The 25023-nt window shown below is 28.2% G+C and overlaps 2 protein-coding genes across 4 annotated transcripts in view; one reads left to right on the forward strand and one right to left on the reverse strand.

Annotated features, from left to right (window-relative positions):
• The window catches only part of LOC107457012 (kinesin-like protein 31E), a 69125-nt gene extending 64760 nt beyond the window's left edge, over positions 1-4365 (reverse strand). For all 3 annotated transcript variants that reach the window (XM_016075032.3, XM_016075033.3, XM_016075031.3), the window contains exons 1-3: positions 4152-4365; positions 1969-2148; positions 70-112 (exon numbers count right to left, since the gene is read on the reverse strand). In XM_016075032.3, the coding sequence (XP_015930518.1) occupies positions 70-112; positions 1969-2148; positions 4152-4180 (252 nt within the window). In that variant the 5' untranslated portion in view covers positions 4181-4365. The remainder of the gene's footprint in view (positions 1-69; positions 113-1968; positions 2149-4151) is intronic.
• Positions 4366-10525: 6160 nt separating this feature from the next.
• LOC107457013 (folylpolyglutamate synthase, mitochondrial) lies at positions 10526-24228 on the forward strand. The gene is made up of 12 exons (XM_016075034.3): positions 10526-10896; positions 12207-12338; positions 13302-13420; positions 14024-14138; positions 14234-14308; positions 16318-16379; positions 17048-17228; positions 17490-17628; positions 19008-19121; positions 19199-19349; positions 22654-22796; positions 23735-24228. The coding sequence occupies exons 1-12, from the start codon at positions 10771-10773 to the stop codon at positions 24085-24087; spliced, it is 1710 nt and encodes a 569-aa protein (XP_015930520.2). The 5' UTR covers positions 10526-10770; the 3' UTR covers positions 24088-24228.
• The last annotated feature ends 795 nt before the right edge of the window (positions 24229-25023 follow it).

Here is a 25023-nt window from a genome sequence, read left to right on the forward strand (position 1 = left end):
GAAAACTATAAACCCTTCAAGCAGTTAAAAATAATTAAAAATCTGAAGATATAATATATTGACATTTACCTGACCATATGCGAGAATAGTGGCATTATATCCTTGGAAACACCTGTAAAAGATAAATGTAGTTAAAAGATAAGTCTTTGTAACACAAACTTAAAATTATATATAAATTAAAAGAAATGATAAGTGATAAGTAATCAAAACCAAAAAGAATAAGTAAGACAAAATTAAGAAGAAAAAAAAATTCACTCTATTTTCGTAATGAACTAAAACTGGGTGCTCAGTAAACCAACTCAAAAGCTTTTTAGAACCTAAGAAAACAAAACATTGGTAAAACCTTATGCTCTCTCTAATGAAATATGAGTTTTGTTAAAGAAAACTTCACTACAATGTGGTATTGCAGATTTATTTATTTATTATTTTATTGTATGAAGAAAAATACTTGACCAAACTACGGTCTTAATATGCATCACATTACTTTCCACTTTCAAAATTTTTTTTATTTCATGAAATCTGAACTCTGAAATCTATACCCATTTTTTATATTATCATACAAATTCAAACTTTAATTCAAAACTATGAAAGTTTCACCCAAAAAAATCAATTTTGCAAGTCATTCAAGAAGTGTGAACGGATATTTTTACAGGGATAGATAATTATGCTGCCTATTGCAAAATTGAAATGCAATTTTCATTAGTTAGCACGAACCTCACAATTAAAAATTCAGGATTTACAAATAATGAAATTTGGTAGCAACAAAACTTTTTAACCACAATTTTTTTTCCTTTTTTTTAATTTAAACAAGCTACAAATGTTTGAGTATACATAGAAAAATAGATGTTCTAATTTTAAAAATAATACAACTAGAAGTAATAGAAATTTCTGCAAAGGAAAATAATTATTGACTTAAAAAATAATTTAGCGCACTTGTATAAAGCATATTCATTCTGTACATTGCGGAGAATAAAGCAAGGCCTTGCTATCAAACGTAATAGGACCACTACTAGCAGATTTAATAAAAAATATAAACTTTAATAAAACATTTTGACATTTGATTATCCTATTTTTATTTTCAGAAAAATCTCTTTTTATCAATAAGAGTTAAAAATAAAATGAAATAAATTTATATTTTAAGCAATATCTCCCTGCAAGTGTTCGTGATTTGCATGCAATGTAAGAGAATCATAGCAAATAAATTAGAGAAAAAAAATTTATAATTAAATTTCAGTAAAAAAAATTACACAGAATTGTATTTATAATATTAAATAATTAATGGTCAGACATGAATAAAATTTAAGAGCTCATGCATTTTCCATTTGTTCAAAAAAATACATAAATAATTAAAATAATGTGGAGAAGTTAGAGAATAATGAAAATTTATACTTTTAAAATATAAGTTACCCAAGATGTTATAGCTCATGGGTTTTTATTTACTTTTGGCTAGAAATACGCATGACAAAGTATATTTCTATCTGAGTAATTAAAAGCATATTGAAGAATATTAAAAGTAAAAAAACTTAAGGAAGCAAAATTTTAGCACAATCTATTTGCATACTTTATGTGTATTTTTTTTAAATTTCAGAATTAGCAAAAATTATCACTCTTATGTCATTGATATTCAAAAGTTAGTGCAGTTTTATTAAAAAATATGTGTACAGCAATACATGAGACAGAGCTTAGTATGAAGTTGTATACAAGTTCTAATTCAGCTTAGCAACTGTTCAAGTTTTGGGAAGTCGAAATGTCAAAGGAAAAAAAAAACAAAGATAAACATGTTTCAAATTCATAGCTTTCTGAGAAGAACAATCTATTATAAAACTGATTTTAATTACAAAAAAACAAAAAAATTTTAAATTTTAATCATGTAAATTTAATAATACGCATATCTTAAGCTGACATGAAAAATTAAGCAATCCTAAATGCAAATAAATAATTAAATAATAATAAGATCTGAATACAAACCCTTCAATCAAGTCTTGAATGCAGGTAAGATACACACTTTCTTGGGTAGTAGTCATATTGTAGACATGATCAAAAGTAAAGGCTTTATCGTTTCCCAACCACACTTGTGGCTCCCCTGGTGTCACAGATGTGCAAACATGGCACATATCAAAAACTTCACTTGATATCTGCGGACGGATTCTGGCAAAAATTAAGTACGTGTTAGAGTGGTTGTTTAAAAACTAAAAGTAAATATCTCCCTAAGTCTCATATTCTAAAATCCTAAACAACATTTTAAGTCTTCAACTTTATGTTATTGCATTTTGCTCGTTTAAATTTTGAAAGGTACTTAGAAGCAAGAATAGAAAGTATCAGGGGTCTGTCTAGGTTTTTCAGAGAGGTACCTATTTTGTGAAAATTTAGACATAATTTGTGAAAAATTAAAAATTATAGTAAAAAATCAACACAAAAATATGGCTTTATCGTTTCTGGAGGGATACAAAAATAAAATTTTAAGAAAAAGTATTTTGTGAAACTACCGTTTTTCCTAAAGTTGAATTTGTGAAGGTGCCGCTAAACGGTAGTAAATTCGGCCTGGACAGACCCCTGAGTATGATGCAAAAAAAACTATCAAAAATTAACTGCTTAACACTTCATTTCTATTAACTTTAGTGCTTTTTGGTCTGGCAGGTGCAATGCAAAATCTTTTTATTTATGATTTTTTTAATACCTATTTGCCTTACGCTTACAAACAAATAAATAAATACCTAATTGAATTAGCTTGCACTTGACCCGAACTATCAGAAAAGTACTAAAACTATTACATGGTATATTTTAGAGCAAATAAAAATTAGCTACAAGATAAAAATTAGACAAGCTGAATTTTGTTGGTGAATTTAACAAGTTTTTAGAAAGCTATAAGAGATTATGGCTTACATGTTATAGTGAAGTTGTGGTCCTCAATATAATATGACTCATTTTTCCTATTGGTAAGAGTTTTCTCTTCTCATTCTAATATATATATATATTCATGCATAATATATATGTGTATATGTATATAGATATATGAATAGTATATATATAATATGTGTATAGATATACATATATACAATGAAGCATCGTTCATACGACATTTTAGTGTGGTCCCAATTCATTCCTATTCATTTTAATGTAAAATATATAGTTTATACGACACTCAGAATCAGTCCTACGTCTGTGTTCTATTTTGTAAACGTTTATTTTATTTTTTCTTGTGTACTTTAAGAATGGACCGAATTTGCCAATATGAATGACACAAAAAAGAGAATGTGTAAATGTAGAATGTAATAACAAAACAAGTGTATGTGAAACGGATTACAACAAACTTACTTGAAAAACTCTATTTTGTTTACTTAGTATATATTTCTGATTTTTTGAAGGTTGATGTTAATATTTTAATGAATTATAGCAATTTTAATTTATGAATTAAATGAAATAAATAAATTTGCCTGCCCAACGATTAAAATAACAAATTTTAAAAAAGAAATTCTGAAACAGATAAACAGCATTTATTTAAATTTTTTTTAATCGTTGAATGGGTACATTTGGGGGCTTCCAGGAAAACAAGACTTGAAATATAGTAAAATATTATGAACAAATAATTGGGAAGAAAAGGGTTAATAGAAATAATCCGAATGTTTGCAACTCTACCTAGTAGTAAACACATATGGCACATAATATAAATACTATGTATTAAAATGTACATAATATACAGAAATATGGATTCTCAATGAGCGTAAGAAAACTATTTGTTTTCTTCTCAGTTAATGCTATTTAGTCAATGGTACAAAAACGTTTAATGGTTCATTTTCACATTTGATTGATTGGCAGTTAAATATACAAACGCGGACTGAAGAACATTATTTCGTTCATTAAAATTCAAGGGAAATTTAGTTTAGCATTTCGTTAGTCATTCATTAAAATAAAATAAAAAATATTAAGGTTAACATTGAAATAGAGAATCAACTAATTTTCGCTTTTTTTCGTAATCAAATGCACATATTTACGCAGATGTAAAGTAAATTTCAATTTATAATTAAGAAAAATATGATAAAAATATAATGAAAAATAAACACAAATGATTAATATTAATACAGTATATTTTAAGCAGAGGATATTATTTTTTTTTTCAAAATTATTTAAGAAATAGGAAAAAATTTTCTTACCTTACTGCTACTCGAACAGAAGACTCCATGTTTCGAATATATTTAAATATAATGTTCAAATACAAGCAAACATTACTAATAATTTAAAGATATATTTCAGAATCGAAATTTCAAACGACAAAATCTTGTTGGTTGACAATTGACAGACGTTGCCAGTTTTATTAATCAGAATAAAGAAAAGAAACAGTCTTAGCACCAGAGATTCTATTACACTAACCCTACAAATCTGTGGCGCGGCACAGATGTGACATCGGGGAGCGCCAAGGCTGTTCTCAGGCCGAGTTTTATTCCACTGGAAGCAGTTGTATATTTTAATCACGAATCTTTTGTTTGTATTTCTTTTAAATAACCCTTCATATGCCTCGTTTGTATGCTAAGGAATTTGATGACTAGTTTTTTTCCTCTTGTCTCCTTTTCGATGTCAAATGTTGCCGATTGTTATTGCTGACTAAAGCTTGTTATTCATATGTTTAAAATTTCCATTCAAAAAATTATGACAGTATTTATATTTAATAGTGTTTGCTTTGATAAATTGTTGTTGTTGTAGTTCATTTACGTCGCACTAGAGCTGCACAATAGGCTACTGGTGAAGGTCTGGGAAACATCCCTGAAGATGATCCGAAGACATGCCATCACAATTTCCATCCTCAGCAGAGGGGATGGCACCCTCCGCATCGGTAGCCCGACGACCTGCATACGAAGTCGAGCATTTTGCGATGGAACAGTTTAACGAGGTTCAATACCGCACACCTTTGGTCCTTTCGCAGACTAATCCATCCCACCCGCACACTCACCGCAGCCAGTGATGCTTGACTTCGGTGATTTGCTGGGAGCCGCGTCTTAACGATCAACCCACTGTGGAACTTGATAAATTGAAATCAAAAAAAAAAAAAAAAAAAAAAAAATACGTTTCAGAAGTTTAAAACATTAAGATTGCTTAACTTTATTTTTAAATTTATTTATATGATATTGCAAAGGTTGCATACAAACTTATTTGAGTTTGAAGTTGTGTTTTAATAAGATGAGATTTTTTTTATTTGTATTATGTTCAGTGAAATGTTTGTTATTTCAAATGAATGAAACAAAGTGGTATTTCCGGAGATTTATTTATTTTTTTATTGCTTCTATCAAATATATTTTTTCAAGTTTTTTCTTCTTTTTTGTCATGTATGTATTTGTAGATAATAATCTACTTAGGTGCTTGCATGATCTGCTATGAGGAAAAGATCACTGACTTAATATGGCTTCAACAGGGGTGTTTACAATATTTGAATCAACATTCTAATTTGGAGCCCTTCTCAGGTGAAATTTTGTTAACAAGAAGAATGAAATTAGGCCAAAACATTATGTAATTGATTTTACGCGTAGATAATCGGTAAGAAAGAATTGCCATTTTTTTTCTTCTTGAACAATGAATAATTTATTGACAATGATTGTTGAGCAAATTTTAATTAACTAAAACTAATTAACTGGAACTAAATTCTAAAATTTGCAGCATAGATTTTTTGTTTTAATTTATTTCAGTAGTCTTATGTTCATTGGAATGTTTCTTATCCCTGTTACTACATGCAGTTAAAGAGGGTTGCTTTATTAATTGTTTCGATTTGTATTTCTTTGTACTTCTCTTGCTTACTTTATATGCCATGATGAAAATATCACTGACTTAGTATAGTTCCAATTGGGGTGTTAATAATATTTTAATTAACGTTCTTATGCGGTGCCTGTCTCAGTTGAAGTTTGTTCAACAGCAGAGTGCCATTGGGCAAAAATTTGTGACTGGTTTTTCAGATAGATATTCGATAAGAAAGAATTACTATATTTTTTGTTCTTCTTCTTGCACCGTAAATAAAGTATAATCATTTGACTTTCTTTAAAGTATCCAGATTTCAATATTTAAGGCACGGGCTTTTTATTTTTATTTTATTTATTTCGGTATTGGGTTTAGTGGAATGCTTCTTATCCCAAACAGATGCTATTAGGCGCAAAGTTAAGGATTTCTTTTATTAATTATATTGTTTTAAATTGTATTTTTTGTTGTGTATATATACACATATATTAGGGGGGCCGAAGAGTAATGTCGTTTCGGTGCATTTGATATTTTATCAGGATTTTATTTTTAATCAATAATGTATTCACCCAGGGCCGTTTTATCCATTAGGCACTGTAGGCAACTGCCTAGGGGCCCCGCCACGTTCAGGGGCCCTGTGCTACAGAGAAAAAAATTGACAATGTTTCTTAAACAGTAAAAATTTAATTCGAAATTTCAATGACGATTGTCTTGCTCTGTACATTACATCGACGCTATTTTAGTACATTTCTGAACTCATTCCAAATTAGATAATAATATTATGGTAGTTAGTTCATATATAACGCAGTTATATAATCGCAAGCAATTTTATCGCGGTAATTTTAATGCCGACTAATCAGATGACTATACAGCAAGAGCAGCTTTTTTAACACAACATGCTTGAAAAACGAAACTTTTCCAAATTGAAATTAATTAAAAACTGTCTTCGTTCAACTATGTCTCAAAACCGTTTAAATTCATTGGCCATAATGGCAATTGAAAATGATGTATTGGAAAAGGTTAACTCTCAGGATGTCTTGAACGATTTTGTAACAAAAAAAGTTAGAAGAGTTAATATTTAAGCTTATTGTATGATTTTTTTTAAATGCATATATTAATTACTTATATTCTTTTCGTTTGATTCAATATTTTTATTGAATAATGTGATAATATACCTATGTAGTAAAAAACAGCGTAATTATGAATAAAGTGTTGTGTTAGCGAAAAAATATATTAGGAAGTTAGAAGACGGTAGGGGGGCCCGAGACGAGCATTGCCTAGGGGCCGCGACATGCATAAGCCGGCCCTGTATTCACCTCCCTTAGTAACAACCTTTCAATACCGGGTCGAAAGTGAACAGAGCCTGGCAAAGGCAGGGACATACGGGACAGTTGCCTCAGCCCCCACATCAGAGGGGCCTCAAATCAAATAGAAAATTTAGTTTACATTTCCTTCTTTAATGAATTTTTTTTAAACAAATTATCAGTACAATGTAAAATCCGTTAGTTTTACGTCAGCTTCTTCATTAATCTATCATATCAACACAATCTATTCGTAAATCCATGGCTTTCTAGGATGGAATTCAGCAAAATTTTCGCTATTACCATGGACAAACTTGGTGAATAAAAAGCCTGTATTTTCAGATATTGCAAAATGCGATATGTTTACAAAAATACAGGATTTTTATTGGCTTAATTGAGCCATCGTAATTTCGACATTTTAGCTTCCGCTCTAATATCGGCAAGGATATGAATTTTCCACAGTTAAATGACGAAGTTAGCAATCAGAAAACTGCATTCGGTATGATGGTTGTTGTTGTTATTCTTGTTAATTTACGTCGCACTAGAGCTGCACAACGGGCTATTGGCGACGGTCTGGGAAACATCCCGGAGGATGATCCGAAGACATGCCATCACAATTTTGATCCTCTGCGGAGGGGATGGCACCCCCGCTTCGGTAGCCCGACGACCTGCGCGCGAAGTCGAGCACTTTACGGTAGCACAGTTTAACGAGGACCAATACCGCACACCCTCGGTCCCTACGCAGACTGATCCAAGTGGTCACCCACCCGCACACTGACCGTAGCCAGTGATGCTTGACTTCGGTGATTTGCTGGGAACCGTGTCTTAACGATCAGTCCACTGCGGGACTCGGTATGATGGACATAGAGCTGTTAGAAAATCAATAAAATGGACAGAACGACATTTCGTCTGACATTGGAGAAGGGGGGGATTTTTTTTACTCCTGCTGTGTTACGTATAGTCTTCAAATAGATAAGAAAATGAAGGAAATTTTCAGTGGGGAAGAAGGATTGAGAGCATCTCACGTCAATCAACTAAGACGTAATTTCTACTTGAGGAGTCTCATAATCTGCGTTGTTCAAAAGATCAAAAAATACTGCTGTTCGAATTATATCACAAGAACAGTATCATTTTCTCTCCGTTCTTTGCAAAGATAAGGCAAGGTGACAGGAGAAAGATTGATTCCTTAATCATGAAATAGCTTAATAATATTTTTAGTTATGACTAAGGCAAAAAATTCATATGCTTTAAAAATGCTGAGAAGTTGCATAGTTTTTTTCCTTGCATTTAAAGCAGAATTTTTTTTTTCAAATTTAGGAAAAGTAGGGTCCAGTTTTAAGAAATAGAAAATAATGTTTCAGGGCAAAGATGACAGTCCGTGTCCGGTTACAGGAGTGTCCGCTTTGAGGAGAATGTATATAATGGCTTATTCATAGAGGATTCCCGTGGAATTAAAAATATGTCAGTATTGAGAGGTGCCAGTTTTGCAGGAATGTCCANCTCATAATCTGCGTTGTTCAAAAGATCAAAAAATACTGCTGTTCGAATTATATAACAAGAACAGTATCATTTTCTCTCCGTTCTTTGCATATAATCTTCTTATAAGGCAAGGTGACAGGAGAAAGATTGATTCCTTAATCATGAAATAGCTTAATAATATTTTTAGTTATGACTAAGGCAAAAAATTCATATGCTTTAAAAATGCTGAGAAGTTGCATAGTTTTTTTCCTTGCATTTAAAGCAGAATTTTTTTTTTCAAATTTGGGAAAAGTAGGGTCCAGTTTTAAGAAATAGAAAATAATGTTTCAGGGCAAAGATGACAGTCCGTGTCTGGTTACAGGAGTGTCCGCTTTGAGGAGAATGTATATAATGGCTTATTCATAGAGGATTCCCGGGGAATTAAAAATATGTCAGTATTGATAGTCCTACTGACCTCATCCCGGTTTAAATCTTATAAAATGTATATTTCTTTTTAATCAATATGCTTAAGTATGAAGTCTTAATAATTTTCTCATTCATGTTAAAATATAAAATTGATGACCTTTCCTAATTCATGGATGCCCAGCTTAACTACAACTATTAAACTTTCTAGGACCGAATTTTAAGAATAGCAAAGTACCTGTATGCTTCTTAATTTAAAAATGTTTTTTATTCTTGTCTTTATATTTACAGATTATAAGATTAATAATTTTATAATATTAAAAAAATTATAAAAAATATCTATTTTTAAACATTTTTTTAATACTAAAATGTGTAAAAAATATATATACTAAATTTTTTTTTAAAATTTACCGAACTGGAATAAATTTGTATATTCTTGACTTATCATTATTAGTAATACATATATTCAATAGGATAAAAAAGGAAACCAAAGATATTTATAGCCAGATGAAAAAGAATAGAGTATTTTATTATTTTTGAAGTATATTTTTTAATTTTGGTGTTTCTGATTTAAAACTTCCGCTATGGGACTTTAAATTACAAATGTATCTCGAAACTTATCCTGCATGATTTCCCTACTTATTAAATGGTCTCATTCATTTTAAAAATATTTTTTGAAGCAAAACAATGCGAGACAAAATAATTCTGATAAAATTGAAATCGAGGAGATAAAAAAGGCAAGAATGAAGGAAAGATACAATAGATATTTACATCAATGCGTATAGAGCAAAATTCTGTACCTCTGGTAACACTTCGCATGCTTTCACCAGTAGCGCGTGGAGAGTCATAGAAGAAGGAAGTACGTTAGATTCTGTCTTGATTTTCAAATAGAATAAAGTCTTTTAAGTTTGGAAACTATATGGAACTGACAGCTGCATTAATCATAGTTCTAAAAGAAAGCGTCATAGAAATTTCGAAAAATGTTTTTAACAATTAAATACGAGAAATATTAAGAAAAGGAAAAATATCGTAGTACATTTTTATACAACTGAAAAGAGGAGGAGAGGGAAGGGCCAAAGACATGGAGCCGCTCTTCTCCCCAGATGGCATATTCCAGCTTTGCGATCCCCTATAATATTGAAATTAAATAAATATTGTTAAAGAATCCTTTAAGATCTATCAATCGTAATAAAAGGAAAGAGAAGAATAATCATATTTATTTGGAGCCTTATATTTATGGGAAACACATTCCTCTCTTTTGCGAAGTACAATGTGCTGAATAAAATTTAACACCTCGTTCTACTAAAATGAAAAAAAATGGCGGTGTTTTTCGGACGGTGTGTAAATGTTGCTTGAGAATGTGTCCACGAATACCAGCAGCGTAAAACTCACATCCACTTTTAAAGACGCTGAAACCGTAGCCAAATCCCATACGCATGAATAACGATTAAGCGATAACGGTGCTGACGATGATTAAGTTGGCCAATAAGATTACTCTATTTAGTTATTAGTCTCGGCTGCTAAGCAACGATCCTTAAGCACTTGTGAAGTTTTTAATCTTAGATTTCAGAAATTTGGCAACATTTTCATGTTTAAAAAATCAATAGATCAACCAAAAATTGATTACAGTTATCATTTCATAAATGGGATCATGTGGCGGGAACACTAGACTCCACGCGGGAACATCACTTTTGTTTATTTACAAAGAGCATGCTTAAATAATGTTTTGAGGAAACAATGTAACACCATCAAACTGACAAATCATAAAAGTTTTATCTGTTAGAAAGAATGTTACTATTTATACTTCATATTTTTCGATAACGTGTGCTTTTGTTTTCATTTCTTTCATATTTAGGGTGTAAGGGACGGGATGTTATTGCGCAATATTTTGGGGGCGTTCCGTGGGCCAAATGGAAAAAAGTATAATCATTTGGGTCCTACGCAGTTTAGTCAGATATTTATTTTAAAAGAAACAATGACAACGTGCGTATACGAGGTACGAATTAAATTACCATATATTACTAATATCAATAGTTATTCTTGTATCTGAAATAGTTCAATTAAAATTTTACCGATCATTATTAGTTCAATTAATATTAAAATGCATTAATTAGTTAATTTCCTCCTTGAAGTCTGTTAAATATTTTTTTAAAACAAAACATTTTATAGATATGAATATTTTTATACTCTAAAATTTCTAAATTATGACTAAACCATTAATAAAGTTAATTAATTAGTTAGAAAATATAAATTAGTTAGTATTTTCTTATAGTATAAATATGTTTCTTATAATATAAAATCTCTCAGTATAATATGTGTTTCTTTAATTATGTTTTTAAAATTTTATCTTTTTGTACTGGCTTGTGCAATTTGTGCCATTAATTTTATCTGTTTAATTTTTATGTAAAATTGTATTTTCATCTAGCAATCTTTCTATGATCAATATAATAAATTTGCACTTTAATGGTTCGATGTGTAGGAAATCCATATTTTAAATCGTTAGTAACTCACATGGTATATTGCAAAATTTATGATAAATAAATTTAGCAGTTTTAATTATAAAAATAAGATGAGAAAAACTTAGCATTAAATTTAAAGATGACAATCAAGACTGTTTTTATAAGTTTAAATTTTCACACTGAAAAGAAGAGGTAAAAATATATGAATATATATATATATATTTTGTTAAAAATTTGAAATATAAAATTTTTTAAGCTATTTGAATTTAAACTTTTTTTCATGACATTATTTAATTTTTTTTAAATGTAAAGTATTAAATATTTTTTAAATGGAATTTTTTAGTTTGATTACTAATTTTATCTTTTATTTGTTCACTGTTACTAAGTTTTCTACTTAAATTGAATTAAGAATCATTTATTTTCAAATTTAATAGAACTCCTATTGATTATCTATTTTTTTTCTTACTGTATTTATTTATAGTAAAATGTAATTTCAACAAAAAAAAGAGACATAATTAATAAAAGATTAATTTTAATTAAAAAGTTAATTAAAATTAATGATTTTTAAATTAAAAAAGACATTTATTATTATTTTATAAAGGCATTACAATGATTTTTTTTTATCTCAACAAAAATTAAAGTATAGTCTTATTGAGGCATTATTCCATTGATGTTACAGCTATAAGTTGCGTATTAAAAGTGGTAGAAAATGTTTAAATAAATTTAACTATTTCTTATCTTCTAAATAGTGATATTAATTGTTTTCTTTTGTATGGAATTGCAACATGAAATGCACCATTGCTTTACCATTGGACAATTAATATTTTTATTCTTTTTTATACAATAGAAAGCTATTGCTGCTTTAAATGGATTACAAAGCAATGCTGCCTATCTTCAGAAAGCTAGAGCAGAACGAAGCAGTAAAGCTTATCAGAACATTATTGATACGAAGCATCATTTAGAAACACTTCATATAACAGTGAGTTTTGTGCAATGTTTCGTTCATTTTAATATTTTTTTAGATTGAGTTTTTCATTGAATAAAAGTTTTAGCTCTTTAAGTTAAAAGTTCATGTGTAGCATAAAGCAGTTTTAAACTTGCCTGCTGAATCAGTAAAAAATGAGTTAGGCATAAGGTTGTGTCTTATGAATTAGGAGTGCACAAGTTGCAGTGCACAAGTTGCAGTTGCAAATGTGTTTTGAATGGTCAAAGTTTGTCCCCTTGCCTTCAGCCAAAAAATAATTAGGAAAACTACAGTGTTAATGCAAGAAATTTTATGACTGTTTTTGTATCGAACTAACTTATATGAACCCAAAATTTTTTTACATAATTATAGCATTAAAAAACTAAAATGTAGAGATATTAATTGAATATAAGTATCATATGATTTATATATCTAATGTCATTTTGATAGTTTTTTTTAAAGAAACATTTCTTTAACCAAAACTTGTTCAAAATAAATATATTTTATAAAATAAATAAAATTTTACAATAAATTTTATAAAATGAAAGCTATATGTTATTTATGCTATAAAAATCTATTGAAATTAATTTTTCCTTATAAAAATGCTTTTTTTTAAACTTTTCTTTTAACTTTGAAGTTAAATTGATATTGTTTTTACTACATATATGAATAACTAAGTTTTAAACAATTGATTATGGTATATAGAGTTATAAAATCATAATTTATTGCAATTATAGAAGTAAAAAATAATAATAATCTGTGTCTTTCTTAAGAAAAAAGTTGGGCTCCACTGTTTTATAGGTTGTTTTGTAGGTTCAGAATATTGTCTTGTCTACACTTAAAGAAATTTAACAATTTTAAAAGTTGCACTTAAGACCAATTACTTACATATTAAAAGTAGATTTTTTTTCTTCAAAATTATATTAAATGGTATTACTATTTGTTAATACATATACTCATTTACATGAATTTTTTTAGTTAAGTGATGTAGATTCCTTGAATATTATTCATATTGCTGGTACCAAAGGAAAAGGTTCAACATGTGCATTTACTGAAAATATTCTTAGAAATCATGGCTACAAAACTGGATTTTATAGGTGTGTATCCTGCTTAATTAATCAGCAATTTTTAGATTTAAATTTTTTTCTTCAACATTTTTATGGGATAGTTGATAAGTAGGACAAACCATTTAAAAATAGAAATAATTTGTTGTGTGTATCACAAAGGAATCTGTAAAATAATATTCAAAAAGTAAAGTAACAAAAAGTAAAGTATTCAAAAGTGGTAAAGTAAAGTTTAAAGTAAAATAAGCAAAAGTTTTCTGATAGTTCACTTTCCGAATTAAATTATTTTCATAACTATAAAAACCAACTTTTTTGATTAACTTGTTTTCTATTTTACAATAGCTCAGCTGAGAATATTTAAATTTTCCTTTGTTTGATATAGCACTATAGAAATTCTAATTTACTTACACTTTCATCTCTGTATAAATTTTTTTCTTCCAATTATCTTGTTAAAAGTTTGTTATCATGTATGAACATTAAAATTTACATAAATTTTGTTCCATTGAAATTCACTTGCTAAAAGTATTATTATTTTTTTTGCTAGGTTCTTGTGTGTTCTATTTACTAAAATTTATTTGATTTTTTACAAGATTTTTTAAAAGATAAATTTTTTCTAAACATTTTTATTGATTTTAGCTCTCCTCATTTAATATCTGTGAATGAAAGAATCCGTATAAATGGTAATCCATTATCCAAAGAAAAATTTGCTGTTTATTTCTGGGAAGTTTATGATGCTATAAAATGTAATTTAGTAAGTTGTTTAATTTTTATTGATAATATTTATGACCTTAAATTTTTCATTTAAAATTATGTTATTAATTTTAAATTTACATTGTTCATTTTTAGAAAGAAGAGGAAAGAATGCCATCTTATTTTCTCTTTCTAACAGTAATGGCATTTTATGTTTTTATAAAAGAAAAAGTAAGTTTGCAATTAATTTGTAAATCAAAAATTTTTTTTTCAAGTACTGATTTATTATTCCTTTATAATGTTTTTGACTTTTTTTTAAATTTCAAATATCTTGCTTGGCTTTCTTTTAAAATTTTTAGTTAGTGATTTGGCTAAAATGTATTTTGAAGTGAATTATAAGCTGAACATTTAACCTGGGGCCGAGATAGCCTGGTAGGTAAGGTGTTGGACTCAGGTTTGTGAGAATGGGAGTTCAAATCCAGCTGGCTGTAGAATGCTCGTTTGGTTGCGTGTGCATGGTGAATAGTGATTGGTGCAGGTTAAATCTGTATGGGTCATGTCCAAGTTCCTATAACAAATTAATACTTTTGGGGGTACTGAAATGGAGATTGATAGTTCTCTAGTTCCAGTCAAAATTACGTATGAATAGGTCCGCCTTGTAAAAATGTACTGGGAGGTGTGTGTGGTTAAAGTCTTGTTCTTTCCCATAGATGGCACCACTGAAAAACAAGAAATGCACCCTCTGCCTTAAATTTGCTTGATTTTCCAAGTAGGCAATAGAAACACCAACAAACACATTTACTGTATTTGAAGTGATTTTTACCCAAGTGAATTTGTATGTTATATTTCCAGAAATACTAAACATATCCTCTATATCAAAATAAATGTTTATTTAAATGATTTAAAAGGATAGCTTATGTTTAAATAATTATTTATTGCATATGGGTTTGTTCACTGTTATGATAAAATTTTTTTTTCTCAAATATTAAATACATTTTATTAAAGTGTTAATTTTTTTTTGTTAACATGAAAGATTTCAATTTTTTTTGTTGATAATATCAATATTTGAAAAATCTGTGTCTGGTTTAGTGCCCCTGTAGTTTAGAAAACTAAATAAACTATAAATTTATAACAGATAACTTATGATGCAAGAAGTTTCCAAAGTATTTTGGGAATTTTGGCTGCTCTTTTAGTTAAAGGGCATGACAAAAATATTTTCACAATAACTATTTAATAACACAAAATTAATGTACACAACTGCTGACGCAATTCAGACTTGATCCTTTTTCAACTCTAGTCTACGTATGGATTTATATTTGATGCAAAACTTTGGTTAAAAATTTTAGAATCCCCATTTGGGTGAAGGTATTGAGATTTGTCTCACGTATTAATTTATCGTGGAGGGTAACACATTTAGAAAATATTTTTTCTTCTAATTTTGATTAGTTACAAATTTCTATCAAAATAACACGTCTCTTTGTGATTTTCTCTTAAAATAGTAATAAAAGTAATTCTATGCTTCAGTTATATTTGTTATTAAATAAAACCTTATTGTCATGTATTTTTGAGAGTATTTAATTTTTTTCACATTCTTATATCAGAATATATTTGGTAAACAAATCATTTATTTATTTTAATAATACCCTTTATACAACATTATCAATGGTGGTGCTCCTTCCCCCTTTCTTTTAGAAGTGCTTTAGAGGCCTTTTTAGTTTTATTTTTATATACAAAATGGATTAGAATTAAGTAACTCTCTGAAATTGCTTTATACATTTAAGTTTTCAGTTTAAGCAGCAACTGTTGTGTTAAGTGAAGGAGTTATTAGGCCAATAATTTAAGAGAATAACTCTAATTTAATAATCTCATTAAATTTTTAGCTTTTTATCCTTAAATAAAAATTAAAAAATAGTATCTTGAATAGTAAACATCATGATGATACGGTTACATACATGTTGTAAATAAAAGCTTAAGAAATAGTTTTGTCATATTCTAGTTTCACAAATTCATTTAAAAATGTTTGAAGGTCAAAATTTTTTATTCTCATAATGTAAATGAAACTCTTTGTTTGCTTTTAAAATTTATGTGTTTGTTATTCTGGCTTTTGTTTTTATTTACTTTCGTGATTATTGTGTGTACAAACTGTTTTGATTTTATTTTTTGTTTTAACCTTTTATTAAATAAAGGTAAAAAAGTTATGCAAGTGTTTGAAAATATAAATATTTCATGTCTTTATGTAGGTTGAAGCTACAATCATAGAAGTTGGAATTGGTGGTCTTTATGACTGTACAAATTTTATCAGGTAGAAATTTATTCTTTGCTAAAAGATTTACACATTTTTATTTAATATTTTTTAAATTTTTTTTATTTAATATTTTTTCTTTTTTTTATTTTCGTATAAAGCTTGCGTAGAGTATTTATTGGAGAATTTTATAACTTTTCATATTCTATTTAATAACTTGAATCTATCACTTATTTATGTGACCAAAACCCTTATCTTATGTTGAATCATTCAATCGATTAGCAAGAATTACCTTTGCTAAAATTATCAAATATTTTGTAAAGTAAAAATATGCTGTAGTTGTGTTTGACTTTCAGTGACGGGTAATTTCTGTCACGGAAAAGCATTATGTAAAAATCCATTATGTAACCATTGCAGAACTTTCTATTAATCAATGGTTAAGTTTTTCTTTCAGTTATGTGTTTAGAACACTACTTTCTGAAGCCCTATTTTTTAAAGTTTTTAAACCCTAATATCCAATTATTCGACTCTTTACTCAGGCTATAAGAAATTAAAAAGAAAACCATTATATTAACTCTATGAACATGTTGTATGTTTTGTTTTATTTATTGGTGATAGTTATAAAATTCATCAAATCTACATCGTAATTATCGAATTTTGTTCTGAAACTGAACAAAAAGTTCATGTATAAACTTTTTTCTTATTAACTAATAATGCTAACATTTTAGAAAACCTGTTGCAGTTGGGATAACTACATTAGGAATAGATCATGTAAACCTTCTGGGTGGTACAATAACAGAAATTGCTGAACAGAAAGCTGGAATCATGAAATCAGGTGTCCCTGCATTCACTGTTTCCCAACCAGAAAATGCCTTAAGAGTCCTTCGTAAAAAAGCTCAAGTTGTCCAGGTTGTTTAACTATTTAATTTTCTATGTTAAAAGCTTTTTTTTTTAAATTACCAAAAATTGTTAACTGTTTCTCCATTAATGTTTTTCCTTTTTCGTACAATTTTTGTTAAAACATGTAGAGCTATACCACATTATGTTTTTTTTCCCATTGTTTAATGTCATCATTTTTTATTTTATTTTATTTATCACATTATTTATAAATAATAACTATACATAATTAAGAATTCATCAAACTTACATGCCATGATATGTTAATTTCAGTGTCCCCTGGTTTTATCACCTCCATTAGAGTCTTACGAGAATAAAATTTCTTTAGGGATCCAAGGAGTCGTTCAAAGTGTAAATGCCTCCCTTGCCCTTCAGTTGTCTCATTGTTGGTTGACTTCAATAAAATTTATTGGTTTGTATGATTATACTTTTTTGTCCTCTTGACAATGACAAACATTTTCTCCACTTAGAATATTTATTAAAATTTTTAGTAATTTCCTGACAATCTTTAAATAAACACAAAAATTAAAGACTCCAGAATCAAGCAAAAGGTTAAATATGCGTTTCATCTCTTGCTTTTTTAATTAAAATAATCTAGATTTGTACTCTATATAGGTGAAACCATAAATATCTCTTCTCTAATCAATCAGAAGATAATGAGACCCAGCCCAAATTTTATTCAAAGACAGTATTGGGAAGCATTCTTATTTTTGAAATTTATGCTTTTGTATGATTTAAAGCAATTGTTTTAAACTTATTGTATAAAATAGTTCAGAACAATTGTAAGGCTAGGTGCGATGTAGGTAAGGTGTCCTTTAGAAATAACACATTTTATTACTTTACTGTTCCAATACTGTCCCAATATTCAAAATCCTATATAATTCATGAATATTTATCTATATTATTCCCTGTATCTTTATTTTTATATATCTTTATGTATACATTTTTATTTTCTTATTTAGTTCATACTTTTGAGAGAAGTTTCATGATTTCAATTTGTAATGGTGAAACGCAGTTAAAGTTAGAACTACATTAACAATTTCAATTTCTGTCCCAAAAAGAAAAATCCTTCGAAATAAAACTTTTTTTTCTTCATAAAAATGTAATTAAATTAATTAAGCAAAATTACTTTACCTGCGAACTGTGAATAAAATTTATAAAAATTTATTTTATAAGCAATGTTTCTACATTGAATATCGAAGATATTGTGTATCCAATCCTAATTTAAGCTGGGAGTTAAAAGATTAAACTGACATGTAAATTTAGTGTTTCAAAATTACATTGCAACTATGTCTGATTCCTTCAATTTTCTACAAATATTTAAAATGTATCAAAATGAAACATTTTGCGGCTGTCAAATATATTTAATTGTAAACTCCAAAAAGCAGATTAAAAACTTAGTAGAAGTTTTAAATACATTTTCATTCCTAATGTCTACAACCAAGAATAGGATACCCTATAATTGCTATTTTTATTCTTTTTTCCTTAATTTTCAGAATAATCTTAATTTTCAATATCCCTATGAGCATGTCACAGCTTTTTCCTAACTTCCAACTGATTGCTCACCTGCATCAAAAAACTGATTTTCCCCATCTTATTTAATGGGAAAGCAAGTGCATTGCAGTGAAATTTTAATACAATTTCACCTAAGGGCTTTTTGTTTAGGGTTAATTGAATTAATCAAAGAAAGTAAACGTATCAAGTCGATATTTTTTTTATAAATGTTATGCACTTTAATGTTGAAACTCGAGTTCTTATTTTTTCTAATTAATTTTTGTATTTTATTATTAGATCAAAACTCTTCAAGCACGCAACAATTACAACACTTTGAAAATTTGTATTTGAATGAAGAACTTCCTCTAATGATTGCTGATACATTTTTTATTAATAAAGAAACACACCTAGGTAATATCCACCTCCCAAAACGTAAGAAACAAACTTAGTTTTTAATTTTTAACCTTATTTGTATAATTTAATTGTAGCTTTAGAAAACTGTATATGGCCTGGCAGATTTCAGACACTGGAAAAAGACCGACTAACATTTTATCTTGATGGTGCTCATACGCATGAAAGCATGAAACACTGTGGAAGGTGGTTTGAAGAGGCAGTTCTGAAACACAATACTAAATTTAAGTAAGTTACCTTCTGATTTCAAATAATAATAGGTGCAGTTATTTTTATGTTATATTATTTTTCATGATGCTTAATATTCAGTGATGCTTAATATTCACATTTTTTTGTGATGCTGACATTTATATTTGTGTCAATGTTATTTATTTTTCATTTGTGTCTATGTGGATGGTAACTAGTGCGGTTTTGGTAGAAAATAATTTTTCAATCATGCACAGAGAGTGTAGTAGAAATTAAAAAAAATATAATTTAATAAAATAATTTAGTAAATATAAAACAAAATAAAAGATAAAATAGCTACTGAGCATTTGTAAAAGTTCAGTCCATTTCATAAAGTACAAAATAAAATTGGACAACTTGAAAATGTTATAATAAATGAAAATAATGAATAACTGTTATAAATAAAAATTTTACAGTCAGTAATCAAATAAGCTTTTGAATTTCTAATTTAAAAAAAAATTTCATTAATATTAGAATTAATTCTTGAACCTAATTAGATATTATTATTTTTCAAAGTACCTTTGGATTGCACTGTTAAAAAAAACTCTGCAAAGCCACAGTGGCTCATGTTCATGTTTAACCATTTATGAATTATGTAGGAATTTCTAATATTCCAAAAATAGTTGAATGTAAGGATGATTAAAAAACAGCTACATCTGTTTTCATTATTTTGAAAATATTAGATTTTATTATTTCTAATCATAGAAAATGAGCTTCTGGCATCAAAGGTAAGTTGTCCATAACATTTCTGAGAATGTCATAAAGTTTTTATATAATTTAGTGCAAAATAAAACTAAAAACTTCGTTTTCTCCTTTTTAACCTAGCATTCATTAATGTGTATCTTTTAATGCTAATCCATTTTCCTTAATTTTTTCCCCTCAACATTTTTACTGGCATATAACAATGCCAAATATAAAAGCAACCAAAGTCATTGTTCCAAAAGTTCTCTAAAATGTTAGTAGATTGCCATTTCAAAATCACCAAAAAGTTATGCATGTTGACAGAGAAGGTCTCAATTCAATGGATCTACTAAATAACAAAGGTGGCAGCTAAAGTTTAAATTTTTTTTTATTTGATGGAGTTGCTCTACCAGACAGCCATGGCCAGTCAGATGCTGGATTGGGTAGCAATATCTGGACGTGGGTTGTAGTGCAAAAGATTCAGAAAACTGTGAACCATGTTGTCATTGCAAGATCGTTGCACAAGGTGTTTTGTTTTAAATTTTATTTTTTTAAAAAATGTATATCATTTAGTTTTAATATTGATCTGTTTTTTTTAAATTCAAATTAAGTTGTGTTTGATTTAGAAATTTTTTTGTTACAAGATTTTAAGTTATTTACCTCTATTTAAGAATTATTATTTTTGTAGATTATATTATAACCACTTGTAATTAGTGTTAAATTTAATTATTAAAACAGGAACACTGATATAGATCGTATGGAACAGATAACATTCATATAGGTCATACTTTACATTAAGTACATTGAAGGCCAAATGTAGTTACTAGCAATTTATATTTAACATCAACATCATTTTTATTGAATTATTTAAATAATTTCTTATGCACTAAATAAATCTGTATCTAGCTTTGTTTTTAAATGCATTTTAATGCTAACGAGTAAAATTAAAAAACAAAGCAGATTTCTATGTATCCATTAATTGCTAAGCAAACAAATTGTAATGAATGGGTATTTCCCCACCTTTTTCTGTCTAAGCTTTTCTATCACTGGATGTGAAACATATTTACTCTATTATAAAGTTTCTCTGATTTCTGTTCTTGTTTCTCATTCATAACTTTTACTCAATTGCTGAGATAAAAAAAATTGCTATCAGTTAAATTGTTTTTGTTTCTTTAACCTTTGAATTATCAATACATCATTGCCGACCCAAATTTAAGGCTAGAAACAATGGATTGATCTTTGGTTTCTAGTTGATATGTAATCTTTGTGTCATTTAAATATCTTTTTTTATTATTATTTCTTATCTGAAAATGGCATCACAAAACATATAATGCCTGCATTCTTTTATTAAAATATTAGTGGAAATAAATGGAGAGATAATACTAAAGAATGTTTACAAAATATCAGAAGTGCATTGAATAAAATTAAAAAAAAAATATTTTTCACTTTAAAGTAAACTTTTCTCAATGTGTGTTCAAGATGAACTGTATAGTTACTCTATTATTTAAATGTTAGACTTTGTCATGTCATAATAGATCTGACATATTTCTGAATTTTATTTAATACAATTTATTTCTTATATTAATATTTAATTCTCTTATCCTTTTTTTTAAATAAAAATAGCGGTGTATTTATTATTTCATGTAGTAGCAAAAAGACAGTTGTTAAATTTTAAAATTTTATATTGTTTCTTTAAGTGCTAACAAGTTAGTATATAATTAAAGAGATGCTCTAAATTTTGGCCATGCACCTGAAAATAAGCATTGCATTGACAATGTAGCAAATGTCTCAAATATACTAGACGTACTTTGAAATGCATCCTTCTGCCGTAAGAAGCTGGCCAAAATTTCTAGCATATACTGTAGTAGCAGCAATGGGTGTAATATTTTTAAAAGCAATAAAAATAAAATGATATAGAATGATTTTTGTTTCTTATTGTATATTACGTATTAGATAAATTTTAATGTATGCATGGGAGATTTGAAGTGTGACTCGTATAGTTAAAGGTCTTAAGAAGTATATTGTTTTATAGAAAAAAAAAAAATAGCATGTATTTGTGAAAAAAAATTTTTTTTTTGAGCTGTATTGCTTATATAATAATCCAGTTATCATTAATTTTTATTAGAACGTAAAAGGTAAACAGGCCTCATTTTCAGGATGCTAGAAGATTGTACATCTAAAAACTATTCAATATTTGAAAAGTTTCTAAAAAAAATCAAAATTTAAAAATGTCGTATATTTAAAATTTTAAATAATCGAATTTTTAAAATTCGATTTCTCAGGAATTATGCAACTAATTTTGTATTTTGCCATGTAAAATTAAATACTTTAAAATTATGAAAAAATTTATATACCTTACAATTCGAAAGTCTTATGACTGATATTAAATAAAATAATAATAAATAGTAAATATTTACTAAATTTTATTTTTTGCGTAGAATTATCTTTGGACAAATCTGCACCAAATAATTAACATTGAGATATCACCCTCTCAAACCATTAGGATGAAATCCTAGAAGGTGAAGAGCCAATCATTAGGTCAAAAGTTATTCTAGATGGTCTGTTTTTTTTTGACGCACTGCACATATCCTGCAATGGTAAATAATTAGTTAAAATTTGTTTACAGGTTGCCTGCATTGAAAGTTCTTTACTTTAATTGCACTGGTGAGCGAAGGGCAGAAAGTTTACTTGATCCTTTGGCTGATATTCACTTTGATGTTGTTCTGTTTAGCCCTAACAAAATTTCTAACATTAAAGATACTGCTTCTGGTATGAAAACTTTTTCAGTATATTTTTTCCCCTTGTTATTTCTTAACCTTAAGTGATATTTCTATATTTTCCTTTAAGTTATTGTACTGCTAACTCTTCATAGTTTTATTTTCTTATTCATTGTGTTGCATGTGGCCAGTTCCAAATTTTGTTTTAATGGCTAAACATCTAGCCCATGTTTTTATAGCAGGTCCATATAATAGGAAAATAAGTACCAGACGTTCACAAACGCATTTAATAAGGAAGACTCAGATACAAAGATACATGGACAAGAAAAATAACAAACAAAATTCCGAGAGCTCTTCACTATCTAAAATCGTGAAGCCATCTGCCCATTCAATGTTAACGCCTGCATGTGTACACATAACTCAGAGTGAAAAATAAAACCACTCTCCACACATTCATTACTCAAAGCCTAGCATTCACGATCAAAATTAGTATTTTTTCAACGCATAGTTATACAATAAAAACTAAGTATGTTCAGTGTTTCCATCAATTACACGATATCCATCCTATTCGGCCAGATTTTTAATACTTGGTTATTACTCGTACTCGCCAAAAATGTTTTTACCGGGTACCCGGGCTTAGTTTTTAGTCTTGAGACCCAACACCATATCATTTTACCAAGTATCTAGTGCCGTGTATGTTCAATACAACCAAATTCGGCCTTTAACCATGGCAACTTTGTAGTTTATTAATGTAAAGTGCGAATATGTGAGAGAATGTAAAAGGGGAATAATGCAAAGTGAGAATATATTCTAAAATTGGTTTACATTTTCATTCTTTAAAGTTTGTAATTGTGTATTTTGTAATTTATTAAAGTAAAGTAAGAATATATCCTAAAATCATCCCACTCTTTCATCTTTTTAAAATTTGCAATACTTTAATGTAAAGGGAGAATATATCTTAAAATCATTTTACCTTTTTATTTTGTTTAGATTTGAGTAATTTTATGGTTGAACCTGCTCAAGAAATGCAACAGTGCATTGCAAACAATGAGATATGGTGTCACCTGATGAGAAGTTTGTATGAAAACCAGTTGAGTATTTCTAACTATTCCAGTTCAAATTTTGCTGGAAATGAAGCCTCTATAGACTGTGATAATACTGTGATATTTCCGTCCATAACGGATGCTATTGACTGGATATCTTCTTTAAACTATCAGAGGACTGATCAAGAAATTAAAGTTCGAAAATTAAGGGAAACTTTGTTGGGTGCTCATCACGTACACGTATTGGTTACGGGCAGTTTGCATCTTGTGGGTGGAGTATTGTCTTTAATTCAATCATAAATTGTTTTTATTTTATTTAAGTTTATTGTGCTTTATAATTGTGGAACAACAAACTAAAATTTTTATCAAATGAAAATGTAACGATTTCTGACTCAGAAACTGAAATTAAATTTTTTTTATTAGGAGTAGACAAATCCAAAATTGGCATGGTGCCGAAATGTTTTGTGTTATTTATTTTTATTTGTTAAATAATGTGCTGTCATGCATAAAACTATCAGTGGTGATTGTATTCCAGGTTTTTCATATAATTTTTCTGGGTTTAAGAACTAAAAGCCGGACATGTGATTTTTTTTCGCAAAAGCTAGTACCTCATCTCAAGACCATTGGTTTGCGGATTTCCGAGAATCAAAAACTTACAATCTTACAAAATTTTGAAAATTTACCTCTATCTTTTTAATGAAACGTTTGCATGCATATGATTCTTCCGCAAATCTGATTCTTTTGATTCGGTGTATTTTTATCATTTTGAATATTTGGAACTGTACGGGAATCTCCTAATATCACGATTCTCATTCATGCGCTTTAATATCAAACATCGATTATTGTATTAATTTGATTAAAAAAATATGCATTGCAATTCATATTCACTTGATTTAAAAATCATATATCGTGATTAGTATTCACACAATTCAAAAATCCAATTGTGCGATTTTTATTTTTCGTAAGGTTAAAATCCAATGTCGCCATTTGTATTCACACGTTTTTAAAATCCAACATTTCGATTCGTATTCAGATGTTTTTAAAATCCAATATTATAATTTTTATTCACGCGGTTGTACTATCAATAATCGATTTTCGTATTTATACTTGATTTTCTAAAAACACATTGCGATTCGTATGCACAGGATCTAAAAATTCAGTATCGCAATTTGTATTTTCGCATTTTTGATGTCAAATATCTCGATTCATATTCAAGCGCATTTAAAATCCAATATT

Source organism: Parasteatoda tepidariorum, chromosome 4 (genome assembly GCF_043381705.1).
Source record: "Parasteatoda tepidariorum isolate YZ-2023 chromosome 4, CAS_Ptep_4.0, whole genome shotgun sequence".
Lineage (NCBI taxonomy): Eukaryota > Metazoa > Arthropoda > Arachnida > Araneae > Theridiidae > Parasteatoda > Parasteatoda tepidariorum.

What these genes read in the sequence shown, in the direction of transcription:
- LOC107457013 (XM_016075034.3), top strand. Translation starts at nt 10,771, where the DNA reads ATGTTATTGCGCAATATTTTGGGGGCGTTCCGTGGGCCAAATGGAAAA. An exon ending in TGACAACGTGCGTATACGAG is followed by an intron (nt 10,897 to 12,206) that starts GTACGAATTAAA and finishes TTTATACAATAG; the next exon opens with AAAGCTATTGCTGCTTTAAA. An exon ending in AAACACAATACTAAATTTAA is followed by an intron (nt 19,350 to 22,653) that starts GTAAGTTACCTT and finishes ATTTGTTTACAG; the next exon opens with GTTGCCTGCATTGAAAGTTC.